This window comes from Melozone crissalis, unplaced genomic scaffold, assembly GCF_028551555.1.
Source record: "Melozone crissalis strain CALT ecotype California unplaced genomic scaffold, PUWL_Pcris_2 ptg000016l_1, whole genome shotgun sequence".
Taxonomy (NCBI): Eukaryota; Metazoa; Chordata; class Aves; order Passeriformes; family Passerellidae; genus Melozone; species Melozone crissalis.
Genome location: NW_026535794.1, coordinates 16,989,003 through 17,009,806, shown reverse-complemented (window position 1 = coordinate 17,009,806; position 20,804 = coordinate 16,989,003). Strand labels below are relative to the sequence as shown.

At 44.6% G+C, this 20,804-nt stretch overlaps 1 protein-coding gene across 1 annotated transcript; it reads right to left on the bottom strand.

Annotated features, from left to right (window-relative positions):
* Positions 1-4,107: 4,107 nt before the first annotated feature.
* Positions 4,108-9,377, bottom strand: LOC128935257 (patched domain-containing protein 3). The gene is made up of 4 exons (XM_054273434.1): positions 8,646-9,377; positions 8,299-8,420; positions 7,686-7,831; positions 4,108-5,708 (listed from the first exon to the last, which is right to left on the bottom strand). Exons 1-4 carry the CDS (start codon positions 9,375-9,377, stop codon positions 4,108-4,110), a joined length of 2,601 nt encoding a protein of 866 aa, XP_054129409.1.
* Positions 9,378-20,804: the final 11,427 nt, after the last annotated feature.

The following is a 20,804-nucleotide window of genomic DNA, read 5'->3' as shown; positions in this document are numbered from 1 at the left end:
CTAGCTAATACATAATTGGTTAATCCTAGCTGTTCCTGTGTCTAAATTAGAATGCTGATTGGATCACCTAATTTTTCACACGTCTTGCTGTGGTCATCTGGCCCACCCATGACTCACTTTTTTCTTACTTTCCCAAGCTTGCGGGCAAACTTGCTGAGTCCTGATGACTCTTCTTCTTGTATCTCTTTCAAGGATATACTGACCCTATTTCTGAATATGTCCATTATTCATTGTTTGTGCACGTTTCCATTGTCCATTAGTACAAGTGGGCTGGATTGTGCATCAGCTGAATATGGCCATTGTCTAGCAAGAGCCCTGCAATTGCAAAAAACTCTCAACAGCAGATGAGTATGCAGTTGGCAAAGATTAGGTTATGATCCTGTGTAGATTAATTTTTTATGAACTAGGTTGTAAAGAAGTACCATTTACTTTGACTCTGAACTGTTTATACAGCTTTCATCATCAATCAGTAGTGGTTTATTGTGCTCAATATTTCAATATAATAAGGAAACATAAGTCAATATGTTTTCAGGAGCTGTTTTATTTATGTCTTCCTTATAAAGCCTGTGTAATTAAGGTAATAGGCAGTTGTAAGCTTAATATATTTTCCACTTTACCTGCATAACACTAAATATTATAAATGTTTATATTTTACCTTTAAAAGAAACTATTTTTACATGGGGCACACCCAGATCACCAAGGCATCATAATGTGGTTTCTTAGTGGTTTTGGAACAAGCAGAGGCAGTCCTTGTCCTCAGTCCAGTCTCTGTCACACCCATAACCATGTCTTGCTTGCTAACAAGTTGAGATGAGGACTGGGAGAAAACACTCTAAGGGTCAAACAGGCTAAAATTTAAAGGTATAAAGTGAATTTATTATTAACAGAGTCAGAAGAGAACAATGAGAAGTAAAATAAGCCTTTAAAACACCTCTTTTTCCTCCAGCCCCTCCCTACTTCCCACTGACAGTGCAGGGAGATTGAGTGGGGGGGGTTTTGTCAGTTCATCATCCAAGATCTGCTCAGGGAAAGAGTCTTTCTTCTACTATGCCATTGGGTCCCTCTCACAGGAGACAGTTCTCTGTTAACTTCTCCAGTGTGGCTCCAATCTCTGGAGCAGCAGTCCTGCCAAAACTACTGCAAGGTAAGTCTTTCCCACTGGTCTTTCCAAAACTGCTGTGGCGTGGGTCACTTGTACACAGAATGGAGCCCTCTAAGGATAGGCTGCTCTAGTTTGGAAGCAAGGGTCCTCTTTCTTGATGCCTGGAAGCAGGGGCACTCTCTCTCCATTTGAGTCTCCCACTTGATCACACCTTTCTCCACTATCCACCCAATCCAGTATTACTACTTCTGCCATGGGCTGCAAGTGGATCTCTGCATCCCCCGCGGACCTCATTGTGGTGTTTACATTTTAGTTAAATGATTTGCTGTGTCTCACCCCTCGAAAATGTACGGTGTGTTCCAAGCCTGTGATCCTCCCCTGAAGTATCATGTATCTGTAATCCCACTGGCCCAAGTCTTATTCTGCGCCCACTTTGAATCTCCCTGTTAAGCTGTGTGGGGAAGATTAGATGTTCTCTTGGCCCTTTGCTCCCTAGGCCCTCCCACTCCTCCCCCTTTTCCCTCAGAAACCATGCTGCTCCCGGGGGTGGGACCCCCAATAAACCCTCATCTAATTAGCACCCTCAGAAGCTGTGTGGAGAATCCTTGCCTGTCTGCTGCTACCAGCGAACATACAGCTTAGGGGGCCCCCTGGGGACCCTCAAAAGAACTGCGACACCTCATGGTCTGCAGGGGGACAGCCTGCTTCACCACGGTCCTCACCATGGCTTGCAGAGGAATCTCGGCTCCAGCATTTGGAGCATCTCCTCCCCTTTTTCCACTGATCTTGGTGCCGCCATGTTGTTTCCCCTCAGGTGTCCTCACCTCCTCCTCTTCTCTGACTAGAAGAAAAGCTGTTGCCCGTAGATACCACTTCCAAAAGTTTCCTCCACTTAAAAGATTCCTGCAGGATCCCACAGTGCCGAGAGGTCGATCTTGTCTAGGTTCCTTGCCAGGAGTTGCTCATCATACTTTTGCTGCCAGCCACGCGGCCCTGCCACCATTGAGGGGGCAATGATGGCTGCTGCGACGCTAGTGCTATTTAATGCCTCTCTTCATGTGGGGCAGGGAAGGAGAAGCTGTGGCTGCCGCCCCTGCCCTTCTGTCTTTGGCATGGCTCTCTAGGAGTGGCCAGGCAGGCAAAGTTTTCTGTGGGCCATGCCAAGATGGCGGCAGCTGCAGCACATCACCTCATGCTGCCAGGATGGCCCTGGTGGCGGTGCCTTGCCACCCCAGAAGAAAGCTACACATGCGCTGCTTTGATTTTCTTAAATATGTCATCACAGAGGCAATACCAACCTCTCCAATTGGGCTAGCAGCATGTCCATCTTCAGAGCCATCAGAGATTGGCTCTGTCAGACATGGTGGAAGCTTCTAGCAGGTTCTCACAGAAGCCACTTCTGTGACCCTCCCCTGCTACCAAAAGACCGGGCCGTGCCACATCAACACAAATGTCCCTTCCAACTCAAACTATTCTATGACTCTATGAATGAGAAGGATCCTGCCCTGTTTACTGGGTCTCATGAAACTGGCCAGATATCCACAGGGAACAGAGGCAGTCCCTGGCTTTGCCACACTTGCTCAGACTCTCAGAAGAAACCCACCACAGCAGCAGATTTGGACTGAATGATTTAATAAGCTCTACACCAATTTTTCCAGAATTACAAACACTGGTTACCATCACTTATTTTATTTCCAATGGGTCTATCATGATATTGGCAAAAAATTATGAATTGATTTTCACCTACTGCCTTGTCCTCATAGGTTAGAAGATCACCTCATATATTCTTAGCTACTACTCAGTGAAAGATCCTCTGCTCGATTGATGCATCACAGGATGGGTTGTCACTGATGAACATAATTGAATTTATGGGTTTATAGTTTTTGGACTGATCTGCATAAACATGGGTTTCTTTTTCACTTCGTCCCAAATCAGGCTGTGATTGTCTCTAGCGAATCCCTGCCCTGTCATACCATGGAACATCTCCCAAGTGGTTACTCAGGAGATCCACAAAAGTTCAATAAACTTTGCAAATTGCAGCCAACAGAAGCTATACACAAACTTCTTAAGGGTGCCAGATGTTCAGTCTTAGCTAGAAAACAGGACACCAAGAAAAGGCTTTGAATAGTAAATGGGAGTCAGTTTGGGGTGAGTCTTCTCCAAGGGTTTTTTGTGCTGCATTAGGAACCTAAGCACATTTTGTTTCCTGAAGGCTTATGAGTTACTGCAGTCTGAGACAGTTCTGACCTCTTATAATTTTGCTGTAAAACAGCAAGATTTGAGCCTCTTGGGCAAAAAACTGTCTTCCAGCTTAGTGCTGGGATGAGTTACAGCATCAAGGCAAACAAGGAGGAAATCCAGTCCAATGAGAGTTACTCTTTCCTGCTATGACTGTGTCCTGCAAACATGTAACAGATTCCATTCACCTGATGAAGTGGTCAGTGTTTGTAATAATTTTAATACATTCAGTTAAAAAGTCACACAAAAATGGTAACGGTCGCCCTGTTTCAAGTTTTTCTAAGCCTTCTGATGTTTACATTCTTGTAATGAACTCACTCATGCACTTTACGTAAATAACCTATTGTTTTACATTCTTTTATGGAGGAGGAGAAATTTGATGGACTATTAGTTTGTCCAGTGTCATTGGAAAGGTGGCAGTGTTACTCTCCAATCCACTGTCACTTTTGGAAATCTATAAATGTTGGAGTCAGAAATTAAAGTGCTTTTTTACCTTGGAGAGCTGCGTGTCTGCATTGTTTTATTTCATGTCCTATAGTAATTAGCAGATAATTAGCAATATTAAGGTGGTAGTTGAATGTACACAAAGGGAAAAAAATGCAAATCCATTCTGTGCGGTTTGCTGCTACTTTTCTTACCTGGCTTTTCTAGAAGCCTTTGTTGATCTCATGTATTTATTCCTCTACGTTTTATGTCTTATATTTCCTGACAGTCACTGCATTTGAGCCTCCACATAGTAAATATATGAAATCTTATATTTAAATAATTCATGGACAGTCCTTATCATTTCTAAACCTATGCTCTAAACTTATAGACATGGTATTGTGAGGTGAACTGCCAAAGTTTCCAAAAAAAGTTAAAAAAACTGGAATAAAAACAAGACCATGAAGAGCCCCAAACAAAATAACAAGGAACATGATCTTGAAGAATGTCCTAAAGATGTAGGTGCTCGCTGCAGCCAGGACAACTACGCCCAGTATTGTAGAAACTGCACCTTGTAGAACTGGGTAACCTAGCAGGGACAGAGCTTCAATTGCCCTTTTATTGGCTGATGACTCTCCACTCGTAACAAAGGCATAGGAAATATGAGCAGAAAAATCTACTGAAAACCCAATGCAAATGACCAGGTTGATCATGGATATGGAATCGAGGTTGACGTTCCAGAACGTCATGAAACCAGCAACGCCAACTATAACAGAGGCTATAGCAAAGGTCACCCACAAGCAGCACAGCGGGTTGGGAATGAGCAGGAGGGACACAACGAGCATGGCCCCGGCAGCAACCACAACGTTCTGAACAGTGTTCTGCACTATTACCAGGTACTGGTCGTAGTAGATGAAGGCTGGGTGATACACCTTCAGTGGAATGCTGCACTGCTTGGCTGCCTCTCTTAACTCATTGAGGAGGTTCTTCTCATCTACGGCTGATGTCACGTTCACTGTCTGGATGAAGAAACGTGAAGCCTCTATTTCATCCTGAGTCTTGTTTATGTCCCACTCAAAACTGTGATGAATTCCGAACAGTACAGTTAAGTTATTTAAGAAGTCAGTCTTACTGTTTATATTTATCAAACCCCATTTGTCAAGTTCTGTGTATACTCTCAGCCATGACTCTGTGAGGTTCTTATCTACATAGGAAATGTTCTCTAAATTCTGCACACAGCTCTCAATGCCAAGACGCACCGACTCGTTCCAATAATCTACACTCTCAGTAATGGCAACCATGACCCTGGGTCCATATGTGGAGAAGTATTTGTCATCATCATCATAGTATGGAATAATATAGGAGGCATCATTTGCCAGATTTCGGAGATCGATGCCTTCCCTGATCTGAGTACACCCATAAATGCTGCCAGCCAAATATGCTCCATAGAGCAACACCATGAGCACCTTGCTCCATTTATTTGTAACAAAAGGGCCATAATACTTCTTAAAGAACACGTTCATTGGATGGTCACCTTCTGGCTCTGATGGCTGCCTAGAAGAGCTGCCGATACAGCAAGCATTGTACAAGCAGGAGTTCTCAGCCTGATCTTTACCTACATCCACACGCATACAAGTCAGCCAGTGCCGGTTCCCTTGCTCCCTTTTGTGATTTAATACCAGAACTGCCCCAAAGAAGGTCAAGGTATATACATAGCAGAAGATAAAAGCTGTCCCTGTATAGAGGCAGAAAGACCTCACGGACGGAAAAGCAGTCCAGGTGCCAATGAAGAAGGCCAAAACATCCGTCAGAGTGGTGATGGTCACAGAAAGTGCTGCCTCTGAATAAGTCTCAGCCAGCAGAGATTTAACATTGGATTTCTCTTTTTTCCTTAAACTTTGTTCCCAGGAAGCAATCATGATGAACATGTCATCAACGCCAACCCCTGCAAGAGGAGAGACTGTTAACGCTGCACTGCAAGTGGCAGCTTCCACCAACACCCAACCAAACTACAACATTAATCACATTTCATTCTGCATAAAATCTGGCAAAGGAAGTTGGGCGACTAACACTGCTTGAGCACTGATGCAAGTTACAAGAGAATCTGGAAAACAGATCCTTTGTGTGTGGCTGAATGTATTACCTTTCAGCACCTCCTGGAGACCTGATGGGCTGTTGATCCCTCAGCAACTCTGCTGAAGGAATGAGCACACCTACTGCATCTCTGACAAGTGTCTTGTAGCTGATGTCCATGATGCAGTGACAGAGATTTCAAAGCATCGCATATTCTGATGTTCAACTATTCTTACCACTGGAAGCATCCCCCATTATCTCTGGAATCTCTTCTTCAGCACTGCAGCAACTTAGAGCAATCGTGTCTTGTTCTGCCTTCAGAAGGCAGGAAGAGCAGTTGCTACCACGTGGGAGAAGAGTGATTCCAGTTTTCCAGTGGCTTACTTTTTTTATGCTCTTTGCCCTCCACTTCTCTCCAGTTTATTTTCCAGCACTTATTCACGATTTATTACTCATTTTGGTTCACCTCTATACTGATGTGCTCAAAAATATTACCTGTCAGGTCCCTGGCAAAACTTGCCAGGAAGACTGGATCCTGGGTTTGGGTTTTTGCTAAGATGCAAATGAGCTGAAGTTCAAAAATGAAGAGCCAATGGGTTTCTCTGACCTCTGCTAACTCTCAAGATTATTATCTCACACCTTTCAGTATTTTGCCATGTTGTCAAGGGCTCTTCTATTCACTGAAAATTAATCACACAGAAGGGAAAGCAAGGCTGGGTGACTAGCGGAGTGAGATTTAGCTGAGCACAGAAGAGACAAAATCGTTACCTGCTACCTGAACAGGCAATTGCCAGTAAACATGCAAAGATGAATTAAGCAGCACATCAAAAGGTACTACTGGGTGGCAGGGAGCCAGGCTGCTTCGGAAAGCAAGCAGCCCTCAAAGCAAATCCTCTGCTGTACTGAAAATTTGTTTGCTTTAACGCAAGGAAGACAAAAGTCTGTGTGTTATATCTGAAGATCTGAAGAGACTGACTTAAGCCCTTTCCCAGGTATACAAAAGGGGCTTTTTGGTAATCAGAGCCACTGCAATTGATGAGCAAGCAAAAGTAGATGAAAAAATGCATTAGAATTATGCAGGAAACAAAGAAACAATGCCTGCTCAAAGGAGCATTTGCATTGGACATCTTCGGATGATGCACAGCCTCCGTCAGCCTGGGAGCTCCATGTGTTTTCCTCAGCATGAGACCAAGTCCAAGAAAACATCAGATGAATGTATGATACAGGAGACCAGTAAGGATTTTAGAAGCAGTAATTTGTTTGCAGCGACATTATGTAGTTGGAAACATTATCTAATTGCAGCAACACTATTACTACTTGGAAAATTCAGCACTGGCTGTTAAGCAGTCTGTGGAACAAGGATGCAATGATACCATCTTCCTTGGGTTTTTGGGGGGAGCTGCTTGCACAAGTGGTGCATCATTTCAGTTGTGCAGCTGACTGAGACTGCTTTGTACATAGATGTTATACTGCAGAGGATCAGTCATCCTGGCTACACTTCCAGGGACACTAGAACAATGCCAGAAGTCCTAACCTTACCACTCTCCCACTTACAGTCTTCCTGCTGTAGCAGGGGATCCGGATCAGGCCTTGTCTTCTGGGGAAAGCTGCCCTTGCAGCACCAGAACCCACCTCCAGTCCCACTGTGGCACACGGAGCTGAGCTGAGGGGCTTGCCCACCTCTGTAGGTGCTCTGAGGGGGCTGCACCTCTGGGTATCTCCTACACTCACTTCAGGAGAAAATGTTGTATTATCTGACATTCACATCATAAAAGACTGACACCATTAGGTTGTTTTAACTTCACTCTGGTCTTTGTATCTGTATCTTTGCATCACTTTTTCTACTTACCCAGAATGAGGAATGGTGCATTTGCTACAGTGACCACAAACGGCACTCCACAGAAGAGCAGCAATCCAAAGCTGCTCAATACAGCTAAGCCAGAAGAAAGCACTCCACAGCTTGCAAGCCAGGTATTATTTCTTATACAGCTCAGTCTGAAAATATTTCAAGGAATACCTTAGTTATGTTTCATATATTTCCCAGACAATACCCTGTCTGAAGAGAACACCTGATGAATGATGCTTTGAGAGATCCTAGGTGTCAGCAGTGGACAAGATTAATTTCTCTAGGAGGGAAGCATCCAAGTTAGTCATGTCTACACTGAAGACTTATTCAGGTATTTATCTGGTATGTACTATGAACCCCATCTAAGCAGTTAGGAAATATGCACAGATAGACAAGAAAAAGCAAAGAAATACCTTTTACCTATTATTAAATGTCATATTATTAAATGTCATAGTTATATTTTTAAATATTGCTAAATCATCTTATATTATTAAATGTCACTGGAAGCCTGCAATTTCAAGAACGCCTTCACTCGGCAAGAGCAAAAACCAACTGGAGGAAGGTAAAGAAGAGCAGAGATCACGGCTCATTGAGCCATAGCTTAGAGATATTTTACCTTAGGCAAGAGACGATTGCAAAGGTTATTGTCAGGAAATATGTTATGGAGAAGAGGGGGATCACACTCTTGGTATTTCCTTCAAACTCTTGTTGTCTGGACAGCGAGGTAAAATAAGTCACCTGCGTTAAAACAACAAGAAACGATAAAGCACTTTCCCTCTTCTTGTTCTTTGTACAAACGCACAGGTAAGGCCAAACATCAATTAGCAGAGGAGCATTGCCGTGGCCCTCGCAACCCGTCCGCCTTCTTCCGCCACCGTCCCTCGCCTTTCCATCCCGCGCCGGGGCTGCTCGGGCGTTTCGGGCTCGGCGGCTCCGCACGGCCGTACCCGGCCCCTGCGTTACCTGAATGGAGCCGAGGCGCAACTCCGCCACTTCGGACGAGATGTTCTGCAGGAAGCCCTCCAGCCACTGCCGGCTGTCCTGCGCCTCGGGACCGTCCTCCCGCAGGTAATACTGCAGCTTCAGGGCCCGCGCCCTGAGCACCCGCCCGCCGTCCGTCTCCACGCCGCCCAGCGCGGTCCCCAGGAAGACGCTGCCGTTGACGGGGAAGCGGAGGCTCCCCGGGTCCTGCGGTCCCGCATCGCCCCACCGCGACAGCAGCTCGTTGGGGCTGGCACAGCCGCCGTCGGTGCGGGCGCAGAGCCGCTCGTACTCGGCGTCGTGCACGGTCGCGTTCAGCCGCAGCACCTCTGCCCACGGCGCCGCGTCCAGCACCGAGGCCCCGTTCGTCACCACGGCGATGAGGGCGGCGTAGGCTCCCTCGGTGGGCAGCCGCGCGGCGGAGAAGCGCTCCGAGTCGTTGGTGGGGAAGTGCCGCCGCACGAAGTCGCGCTCGGCCTTGGCGGGCCCCCACGTGGGCGTGAACTGCCCCTCGATGTCGTTCTCCTGCCGCTGCTGTAGGAAGACGAAGCCGGCGCCCAGCCCGCCCGACAGCAGCAGCGGCACCAGCACGAAGGGCCAGGGGCAGGCGGCCACGCCGCTCGCCAGCCCTTCGAAGAGCCGGCGCAGCGGCCGCTCCACGCAGTTGGTGTTGCGGCAGGAGCAGCGCTCCGCGGGGTCCCGCGGCCCCGCCATGGGCCAGGCGGGCACGGGCTGCCGGCCGCAGCTCCTCGCCGCGGGCGCGTCCCACGCCGGGGCCCGACCGTGCGGTCTGTGCGGGCGGCGGAGGAGAGGAGAAAGGGAGAGGAGAGAAAAAGGGAGAGGAGCGCGGAGCTGCTCTCTGCCTGTTGGGGCCGTGGAAGTAATTCGAATTTTGCGGAGGTGGGCGCGGCTGGGGCCCGCCCTCGCCGTGACTCTCGGGCTCCCCGGGACAGGCAGGAGGGCAGACCCAGCTCCTCCTTCTGCGCTCCCCCGCGGCCTGCACCTGTGCCGTGTGCTCCCGTTCCCTGGCCCCTCGTTTAACCGTGGCCCGCAAAAAAAGACTTTTTCTGTGTATAGTGAGCTGAACAAAGTCACTGGGGAGTCAGATGAGTGCTGGGCCTGTTACAGGGAGGACGGTACAGGAGATGGGGCGGAGTCAGGTACAGCAGGAGGAAAGACCATCTGGAATAAAGACTCTGTCATGCACAGTTGTCTCATGAAAGCTCACAGGTAGTGGACTGCAGGGATTCAAGTAAATTTGGGGCTGCCTCTTGGTATCTAGTGCCTTCAACTCCCTGTAGTAAACAGGATTTAATGTGATCCTTTAATGTGTATAAGAACAGACAACAAGCCTAGGGAAGGGACTTCCACAACATCTAACAGAATCAATAAAGCCAGTGTTACAATATTAAGTACAGAACTAGCTTCCATGTTGTAAGAAGAAGAGAGCAGAATTAAAAGGTGAGAGGTGAGGTATAGTGATCCTAAGCAGGAGACCATTGCCTGTTGAGGAGTTAAGAAGATCACATGGCAGTGAGCCTGTGCTGTATGCCCAGCATGGCCCTTGCACCAGTGTGTGCCTGCAGGATATCCTCAGCCAGCCCATGATACCAGAGGAGCCTGCAAAAGCATCTCCCACTTGGTACCAGTGATCAGAAAAGCTAGACTTCTGTTTCTTTTATCCAAATCTGCTGCAGCTGTTATTTCACCACTAAGGATTATTCTCCTATCTGGGAGCAAAACACAGACAGTGGTGATATGCATCTTGCAGTGTTTGCTCTTTCAGTATACAGGTTTACAAAGCAGAGGAGTGACAGCAGAAGAAATAACAGACTTTGAAACAAGGGTTAGCGATTCCAGTTGGCAAGTCACAAGAATATCACTAGTGTGATATGCCACAGCTTTATGCAGTAGCAAGCATAGAAAGGATCTTTCCAAGTCCAAAACCTCTTGACAGTGGTGACAGTGATTTGAGTGGCTTCTGGCTGAGAAGAACATTATGCTCAGATATGGAAGTGTGTCATATCAGGTATCCAGATAATTAGCTAATACCTAACAGGTATGCACTTCTTCTCCTTGCCTTTGAAAGAAGCAACTTTCTTCTCTCCTCTCCTGCCAGTACTTGCAGAAAAGTTGTAGGTTAGGTATTCTCTCCCATCTAGGGAAGACAGGCTTGACACCTGTGAGTGTAAAAGAGCCAGCCAGGCTCTGAGCAAGGTTTTATATCTCCTGCTGCACTCAGCACTTTGGGCAGGTTGGATCCTGGTGATTCCTTTTTCCATGCACAGGTGTTCTGAGACAAGTATGTCAGTTCTGAATTTCTCTCTGGGAGGCAGACACTTTGAAGCTATTTCCTGTAGCTCCTAACTTGTTGAAATCTAAGTGTTAATTAGCATGACTCCAGTGATAGCTTCTCCCATGTTCAGTTTGCAATTTCCTTGAATGGATTGACACTATGATAGAGTAAAAGCTGTTTATGTAGAAGGAATTTGTCAACAGAAAAAGGGGTAGCTACTTGCTGTCATCTAGACATTTAGGTCTTAGTGTTAAATAAAGAGTTACCTAGCTGAAAAATATAGCCTTTCTTACACAGAGATAACTAAGAAGAAGAATAGATATCTGGGTAGGAATAAATCACAAAGACACACCTATGCATAGCCAGACACCAAGAAGATTTCTAGGAAAATCTGACCTTATACCATGTTGTGGAGGATTCACTGACTTTGAAACAGACATGAAGAGATGGTGTCTAGCTGTAAGAAACAGTCATGAAGTGTTAGTGATGTTTTTAAGCTCAACAAGGCAGAAAATAAAATTTAACCACTTGTCTTAGCCAGTTTCTTTCTGGCTCCTCAGGAGTTTGGGACAAACTCTGGTAATGGTCAAGAGGCAGGAACTGGCCTAGTGGCAGGAGCTATCCAGTCAGGGTACCCAGTACACTGGGCTCAGGTGGTGCCCTTAGGTTAGCTCTAAGACTTGGGAATCTCACCTATGGTGTGGGAAGATTGCTCCACCAACTCTCAATTCAGAATGAACTTGAAGAAAGAAGTATATGCCAGTCTTCTCCCAGAACCTGGATTCTTGTCCTTGTTCCCTGCCTATTTGTGCTCTGGTATTAATTTCTAATAGGATAAAATCTGAAATGCTTCTTGGGCCAGAGCTAGGAGCTGGTCCACATGACTTCCGCCAGCCGGTTTTCTGTTATTTTTTGGATGAAGGCACAAGCTCTCCTGATTGTTGTGTTGCTTTTGCTGAAATATTCAAAGGGAAATCCCAGTGAATTGCTGTTTAGATGTATTGCCCCATAGGTAGATACTCACAGCAAAATTTCTTTGTGTTTCCCAATGCTAAAGAAATGGTGGAAAGGAAAGATGATTTTTCTCTATATCTCTATATCTCTATATCTCTATATCTCTATATCTCTATATCATATCTATCTATCATCTATCTTTCTATCATCTATCTATCTATCTATCTATCTATCTATCTATATCTGACATGCCTAGAAGAGAGCTGAGATGGATAACTGGTGCCTCACATTTAAGCAGATTGTAGTCACAGCTTTGCAAGGTTTGTGGGGATTCAGCAATACAATCAATTAATTTCTAATATCCCAGTGACCTCATCTCTAGGTGATCTTAGACTGTACCTAACACAGGTATATTTTCCACTTCAAGACCACATAAAGCAGTGAGGGTGGTAAACACCAAGCAAAAGGAGAAACAAGGCCAGGGTGAGAGGAGAAGAAGGGGAGAGGTCCTCACTGGAGCAGAAGGAGGGAAGAGGATACCTGGGCAGGGGCTGGAGCCAAGGGACCAGGAGCTGAGACATGCAGCTCTGAGGAGCTGTGTCCTGGTGTGTGCTGGCCTCAGTCTCCTGCACTGGCTACTGCCTCAGCAAAGGGACTGAGCATGGCCTGGGTTGAGGAGCAAAAAGGGTAGCGGGAAGAAGAGGTGTCTAAAGGGAAGCAGGGTTGCTTGGGGTTTTTTCAGTTTCCCTTGATACCAGAGTTTGTATTTAATAGATTTTATATTGGCAAATGTATTAATTCATGGAAATTCCCTGAAGGAGTAAACAGTTTTTGCCTGTAACAGTATCTTGCTGAAATTTTTCATGATACAATTTGTGACACTTGGTCCCTGTCTTTTCCCAGGACAAGGACACTTGCATTATCAGATTCTCAGGTGGCTTATTTCGGCCTTACTTCTGAAATGCCAGAACAGAGGGACATTTCCTAATGCATCCAGGCTGCCACTGGAAAGTATTTTGCCAATTGTGTGAGATACACTCAACACTGGAATAAAAAAAAATTGCTGTCATCAAGAAGACTTTTATCCCATTTCTTCCATCATAGTGCAGCATCAGGCATGACTGTGACATTAATGAAGGAAATTTCACTAACTGAATTTTACAGTGCCCACCATAGCACCTGCCAAAGACAGAGAAGTTGTCTCCTATCCTATCCTATCCTATCCTATCCTATCCTATCCTATCCTATCCTATCCTATCCTTTCCATGCATTTTGATGAGGCAGGAGCACTCTGAGGCTGCTTAGCTGCTGCTGTGTTTTTGCATGTGTGGCTGAAATGATAGGAGTTTCACTGTGCTAGGCAGTGACAGCCTGTGGCTCTGAGGTTGCCTGACCACAGATGATGTGGGAAATGCAGTGCCTCAAAGCCCTGTGTCCAAAGGGGGCAGTTTCGTTGTCAAACTGGGGGCTGCCAGTGGCAGATGTGTGCCCTCTGTGCCCTCACCAGCCAGTGTGCCAGAAAGGATCACATTTTCCTTGGCCTTCAGGAAAATGCCCACAAAGGAATGATGGAGGTTTCTGGGTGATGGAGGGAGCAGAATGGGGGGTGAATTCCTGGTTTCCTTTAGGGTGGCTCTAGAATATAAGATTGCAAAGAAACCCCAGAAGTTCTTCTGGCATGAGGACCCAGAACTAACTGATTTTTATTGGTGTTGAGGGGCTGCTTTTCCTTTGCTTTGGGAGCACACAGTGACACTGAAATTGCCATGTGCTGGGTGCTGGCAAGATGAGTGGCTTCTCTGCTGCATGATGAGATTGCATTCATTTGATTTTTCATTTTTGTTTTTGGGAAGAGTGAAGGTGCCTAAGTGTTTTAACTCTCTGGGTGATACTGTGGATAGAAACTGTCTGTTTCAATTGAATATTATCAGGATGAACAGAATTTCAGCTTATCAGTGTAGGATACCAGAAGGGCAAGGTATGCTGCCATATTTTATTACTTTAATTCTGAGGAATATTTATTTACCAGCTGACTCAAAGAAAATTTCCTGTTTCCACAGTGATTTCATAATCATGAGGTTTCCCAAGAAGACTGCATAATACCATGGAAGGTGATGATATGATGTAACATGACACTAGACACTACCAAAGAACCTAATCAACTTTTGAACTTGTACATGTTTATAAAGGGTCCATAACATTTCACTTTCTTTAATGCACATGAATGATTTCCCAACTTACTTCCATGACAACTGCAAATTGTTTGCCTCTTTGACCAGTTGTTTTTACTAGGGAGTATGTTATCTTTGTAGTCTACTTTTATTTGCATATATGTACGCATATTTGCTCATAAAATGGTCAGCCAGGTGTCAGAGATCTTCAGGAACTGTAAGCACAATATTTAAGGAGAAAAACCACAGAGTAAAACTACAGTGCCTCTCTTTTACTCCTGCTTTGATCAGGCAATGTCTACTTGAAATTTTTTAGTAGCTTTTATTTTAAACATTATTGTATTATCTTGAATATGTAAATCAGAGAATACTGATCATGAACTGAACTTCAATTTATTAGAGCTCAGAGATGCTGTTACAGGTTCGGGAGGATACCCATGCACAAAAAACTCACGACACATTCAGAATTGCAAATGAAATTAATTTTATTAGTCATGTTAGCAATTAATACATACCAACCCCTGGGTTCTAGAAAAGCCACTGAGCAGCAGAAGGAGATGGAGCATGGCTTCTGAGAGGGAGGGCTAGGAAAGCCGTGCACTTTCAGGGCATCCCCTAGATGACAATGGCATGCATCATGTCATCCTCTCCCTTCCACCCTAGGACCACACTTTTTAGCTCTTCCTCAGAAGTAGCCATTTTCAACATCATCTCACGTGGGGCCAGCACATGAGATGAGGTCATAACAGCCCATGATAACACTTCCATGCCAACAATGGCTTTATTGTGTATTATTCCCCTTTCACAGGATGAATTGCACCAGGTGTCTGATATATAGTTTAATTTCTGAAGGTTAGGGTCCTACCAGATAACAATAAACAGTTCTTCTTCTATGTTATCTTGTCGACATGCACAACAGTGCACCAAATATGGCAGGCTTTAGAAACGTTTTTGGTCCCTGACACAATAAAGATATCTCAGGGGCTAATGTGAGTATCCTGTTATCTGAGGAGGGGATGACCTTTCAAATCTCTTCCCATTTCATTTACTGGAAGCAAATTTTATACTTCCTTGTCAGGAAATTTTCTGGCAAACACACAACTAAACATTGATCTTCTGCTCCACAGTATTTCTGTGCCAACAGGATATTAGAGAAGTTATCTCCATGTCAAGTTATTCCAGTCTCTTCTGGCATGTGTTGATTTATTTTGGGTGTGCATGTCAGGGTAATATCTTCTTTGGTTGCTGGTGCAAACATGGAAGTCTGCATGCCTGGCTTTATCTGTGCCTGTATATTTTTATTAATGTGTCCTTTTCATTTTGTGAGCCAGAATGTTTGCAGAGGTGTTGCTACCTTGGTAACTTGCTTTACATACAGTATAGCAGAACCTTCCAGGGAATTTCTGCTTTTCCTAGAATACTGACATGTCAGATGGAGACTTCACGTCCTTAGAGAAAGATCTTTCTGATCCCTGAGTTTTGACAGCCACAGTCAATATTACTTCTCAAAAATGAACCAGAGTTCATCCTGATCCTACCTTTGTCTTTCCCTCGTATCTTCACTTTTCTTCACCCTTTATTTGTCCTTGCTAGTCACCTGGAATATGGTCCAGGGAAATCACTCCTGTTCTGTTAGCAATGCTCTCAGATTACTAATTGTAAAACACAAACCAGTGGCCTTCCTTTCTATTTACCTATCTTGGGTAAGAATTATCCTCTAACTAAGAGTGGTTTTCCTTCCTTCCTTTCCCAGGACATTCCTCAAACACTCTTTGTGTCCACTTGGAGTGGGAGTGCAGTGAACACCTGCATTGGTCCAACATCCAGCTCTCTTCACCGCTTTTTCCAAATGAGAGTTTGAGATCACTTGAAAAACCAATGGCAAGAGTATCAGTAAAAGCCAGATTTATTAATAAGAAACAGCACAATGAAGTTCATTGTTCAAGGCTCACCCTACTACTTACAAGACAGTTAAGGCATACTGAGGAAAAAAACCCCAACAAAATACCATCAATCAAAACAGAAGTGAAGTGAGAAATATGTGTATATCTATGTGCTTATGTGTGTGTGACAAAGGATAGAAAGGGCAAGGATAAAAAGAAATACAACCTAAAAGCTTAACAGCAATCAAACTTAACAGTTCTTAACTTATAACAACCTTAACAATTTAGCAGGGAATAATGCTAAACAGCATTAAATGTAGCTTATAACTTAAACTTACTTGCAGACCTAACTTAGATATCTAAGGTACTTAAATATCTAAGAGAGCAGCATTTCTCCCAGATTTGCTATAGCATGTGTGTACGTGTGTATGCCCACAGACATAAAGGTCAGTGCAAGGTACCCGTGAAAAATCCCCTGTTTGGATGCTTTTGCACCTCCTCAGTGTGTGAAGGGGCCTTGAGCCTTGAGGAGTGGGGCTTTTGGCCCAGGATTCATTAAATCATTCAGTGATCCTCCAAGTACAGCAAAGCCCAGAGTTGGCAGGCTCTGAGAGGCCCCACTCAGAGGGAGGCCACTGGTCACAGCCCACTGCAGCTCAAAGACTCATTTTGGACCACTGTTTATGGGGCTGCAAGAGTGGGGCTTTGTTCATAGCAGTGTTCCAGCCGGGCCACACTACAGGTCAGCAGATTTTCTCTGAAAGTGTGAGAACAGGGATAGGATGCTATGGAGGCAAGGAAAATAGTTTCCAAGGCTGCTGAAAAGCAACAAACTCTTTCTACCTGACTTGGGGAGGAGAGTTGGCATGGAACAGAACCTCAACAGGCAGGCAGGCAGGCCAGCTCTGTGGAGAATGTGTTTACAGCAGTATATTGCCATTCCCATCCCAAAGTCTCCCTGAACAGGTGTAACTACCTGCCTTTCTCACTTTTGTGATTGCCCTCAGAGATAGTTCTTGTCATGCAAGGGAGCATAACCCTGGTGGGGAGTGCCCTGCTGAGGGGCAAGTAATTCTCCCTTAGGGACACAGTGGGTCAAGTCTGTCTTGTGTTCTTCATGCTTTCACCTGGAGCAACATGATATCTGTCTGTGAATGGAATCTTCTCAGTGATTTTGGAGGTTCTAAGGGGTATTTTTGATTTTCCTTGTTTTTTTTGTTGCTGTTTTTTTAGATTATGCAGATAAGTATGCAGTTGGCAAAGATTAGATGGGGATCCTTTGTAGGTTAATTTTTTTATGAACTAAGTTGTAAAGAAGTACCATTTAATTTGACTCTGAACTGTTTATACAGCTTTCATCATCAATCAGTAGTGGTTTATTGTGCTCAATATTTCAATATAATAAGGAAACATAAGTCCATATGTTATCAGGAGCTGTTTTATTTATGTCTTCCTTATAAAGCCTGTGTAATTAAGGTAATTGGCAGTTATAAGTTTAATATATTTTCCACTTTAACTGTATAAACACTAAATGTTATGAATGTTTGTATTTTATCTTCAAAAGAGAAACTGTATTTACATGGGGCACACCCAGATCACCAAGGCATCATAATGTGGTTTTTAGTGGTTTCGGAGTGCAGCAGAGGCAGTCCTTGTCCTCAGTCCAGTTTCTGTCACACCCATAACTGCGCCTTTCTCCAGAAGCAGCCCCCCCACTTCCCACAGCCTGGGAGGGAAAATAGCCATTGAACTTCTGACACTGTGGGAAGCCACAGGCTCATTTCTTTTATGCAGCCTACTATGTAGAAAAATATTGGTATCAGATGAGGTCTGAGCCATAAGAAGAAGATGTTTACAAGCAGTGCCAAAAGTCAAACTTGCAGAACTGCTGACCCCTTGCCTGAGACCCCTTGCCCACCCCCCTCAGGGTGACTGCTGAGCTGCACATACCAACAGGGGGGCAGCAAGACTTTCCCCTTGGCTATTTCTCCCAAAGCTGTATGCAGCCTTTTACTTACCCCTTTTGCTTCTGTCCAGAAGTCCTAATGCTCTGTGGCAGATCTCTGTGCTGTGCTGGTCACTGTCAGGCTGTAGTAGACTTGTGACCATCTGGGGTCAGTCATTGCTGAGCAATGCTTGCAGAGTATCAAGTCTTTGTGTTTCTCACTCTCCTCTTCTGGGTCATTTGGGAGTGGGCAAGAGGCAGGGAAGGGACAGATCTGGGACATGTTGCTGGACCTTGTACTAACAAACCACGGGGGATGGGTTGAAGATGTGAAGTTTGGGGGCAGCCTTGGCTGTAGTAACCATGAGATGCTGGAACTCAGGATCCTGCATGGAGGAAGCAAAGCCTTAGGAAGGACTAGATTCCTAAACTATTGGAGAGCTAACTGTGGCCTCTTGAAAGACCTACTTAAAGGAAAGCCATGGGATAGGGCTTTAGAAGAGAAGGGCTACTACAAGTACAGCAGCATTAAAAGGGAGATTGGGGAGAATGTTGGCTCACTGCTGAATTAGAAGGATGTTCTGGTAATGGAAGACACAGAGAAGGCAGAATTTCTGAAAGCCTTCTTTTCCTCAGACTTTACTGCTGGGAATGGCCCTTGGGAGTCCCAGAACTGGGAGGTGAGAGAAGGCTGGAGAAAATAAGGCTTCCCCTTGGTCTTAGAGGGTGTTGAGATGCACTTATTAAAATTATTAGCAATGCCTCTGCCCAAATTAAGATGCTAACAAGACTGTGAGGGGAGGGTCTGTAGTGATGCAGGGTCCCCAGGCAGGTGCAAAGGAGAGCCCTTTATTCCAAGGACTTTTTAAGCAGTTAGACGGTCATCAGCTACATGGTTTTTAATCATATCAAACATAATTCAACTAACCACTATACACCACGATGTGAACATGCAATGGGTACATAACTTGTGTTTCTACTTGTATTCAGCTGTGTCACTTTCCCACAGTCCTTTTCTGCTTAGCCAAAGTAACACACCTGAGCTGTGATTTTACAAGACCTTCCCTTTGTAAGGTTTGACCTATACACAACATGAGACCATATGCTAAAGTCAGTAGTAAAGGGTTTTATTTGATAGTAAATGTGAGAGAGAAAGAGAAAGAAAGAAATAGAAAAGAGGGGAGTAAGAAAGAGAGTGACCGAGACAGAATAAAGAAGATATCACTATCCGTGATCACAACAATGTTCCATTGATCCTCTCCAGCTGGTCGTCTTGGTTATGAAGGTGCCCCCAAAAAGCATAGAATCCATGGGTTAATATACCCTCAGGCTAGGTAGGAAAACCCAGCTGTCTCCCTGAGGGATGGGGCGGGAGGGGGGGGAGGGTTTGCCATTGTCTCTTACAGCAGTCTCTGGATTTGGTGCATTACCCTGGGGACCACTTTGGGGTGTCTTTGAGGGATTAAGGCACCCCCTCAGCTGCCTCTCACTTGAAGATCCTTTGGATATGGCCTGTGGGGTTGGGGGTTCCATAGCTTGTGTAAGGGAGAACGGTTTGTTGCTTCTGACCAGAGATTACCCCCAAACCTCCTTTCCCCATGTTTCAGGGGGGAATCTGTGTAAACCTGGCTTCTGTGGGCTGCAATCTCCCCCACCCCAAACCCAGCCAGGGAAGAATCTCAGTGCTGCTGCAGGGTTTGACTTTTTTTCCTTGTTTACTTCTCCCTGGGTCTCAGATGAGTGATGAATGAGTTTCCCTTTGTCTAATCTCAGCACTGTTTTTCAGTCCATAGTTCCAGTCAGGCAGTTTTTAGGGAGGGGTGGGCTTCAATGGCTTCTTTGTATAGTTTTGCTATAATGAGGAAGACTTTATATTAATGTTTGAGGCATGAACGTTTTCAGTCTCTGACGTCTACTCCATGACTCAGTGTAATAAATGGTTCTTTTCCTGCTACCTTCTTCAGTTTATGGGGTGTCTACGCCGTTGATTAATAAGGATAAGAAGAAGATAAGAGAAAAGATAGAAAGAGCTGAAGAAATAACATGAGTAATCATACAGAAATAGTATCCAATAGTTCAAAATGTAAATTCAATTGTAACCTTTAAGGCATTTCTCATTAGTCAGTGCCCTTACCCCATGAAAAGGGCACTGACTAATGATTCCTAGGAACCAGTGGATTTTTTTATGGGTAGTGAGTGTGAGGGGTATCACAATACTGTATCTCTTAGGTGTTGGTTCAACAGGTTTTGAAATAGTTATGGAATTTTACAGCAGGCCTAATTTTTATATTCCATAGAGGGGTATCCTCAACAGATACATGTATTAACGTGAGTCAATCAGCCGAGTTTCAAGAGGGGTCCCAGCTCTTGTAGTATAATTGATTAATTTCACACCCTGGAATAAATAGGAATGGATTTGTTGAGGATGTGTGTTTTCTTCTTGATGGCACTCACATATAGTTAGAAGAGTTTTATAGGTAATATTCTTACTCAGCTGGATAATTCTATACGTTATGAAAATTAGCTTTTATGATACAAAATTAACATACAAAACATTTTCATTCAAAAGGTTCTCATGCAAACATATTTTTACATAAAGACTATGCTCTGTTTTCCAGGAGACAGATTACACTGTTGTAATTTAATCTTGACACCAAATAGAAACTGTGGCTTTATTATCAGTGTCATTAAAAAATAAATAAATTCCCTTTCAAACTTAGTTGTATTATCCTAAGTAGATTTTTTTCCTTAGAATTTTAGTGAGCAAATTACCCTCATCACATTCTGCACCCACAACTGGAAAGCATGTGTATTGCAGAATGTGTTACAGTCACCACATGAATTACCAAAAATAGAAGTGGTGAGGAAAAGTTAAAATATTCTCTTAGGACA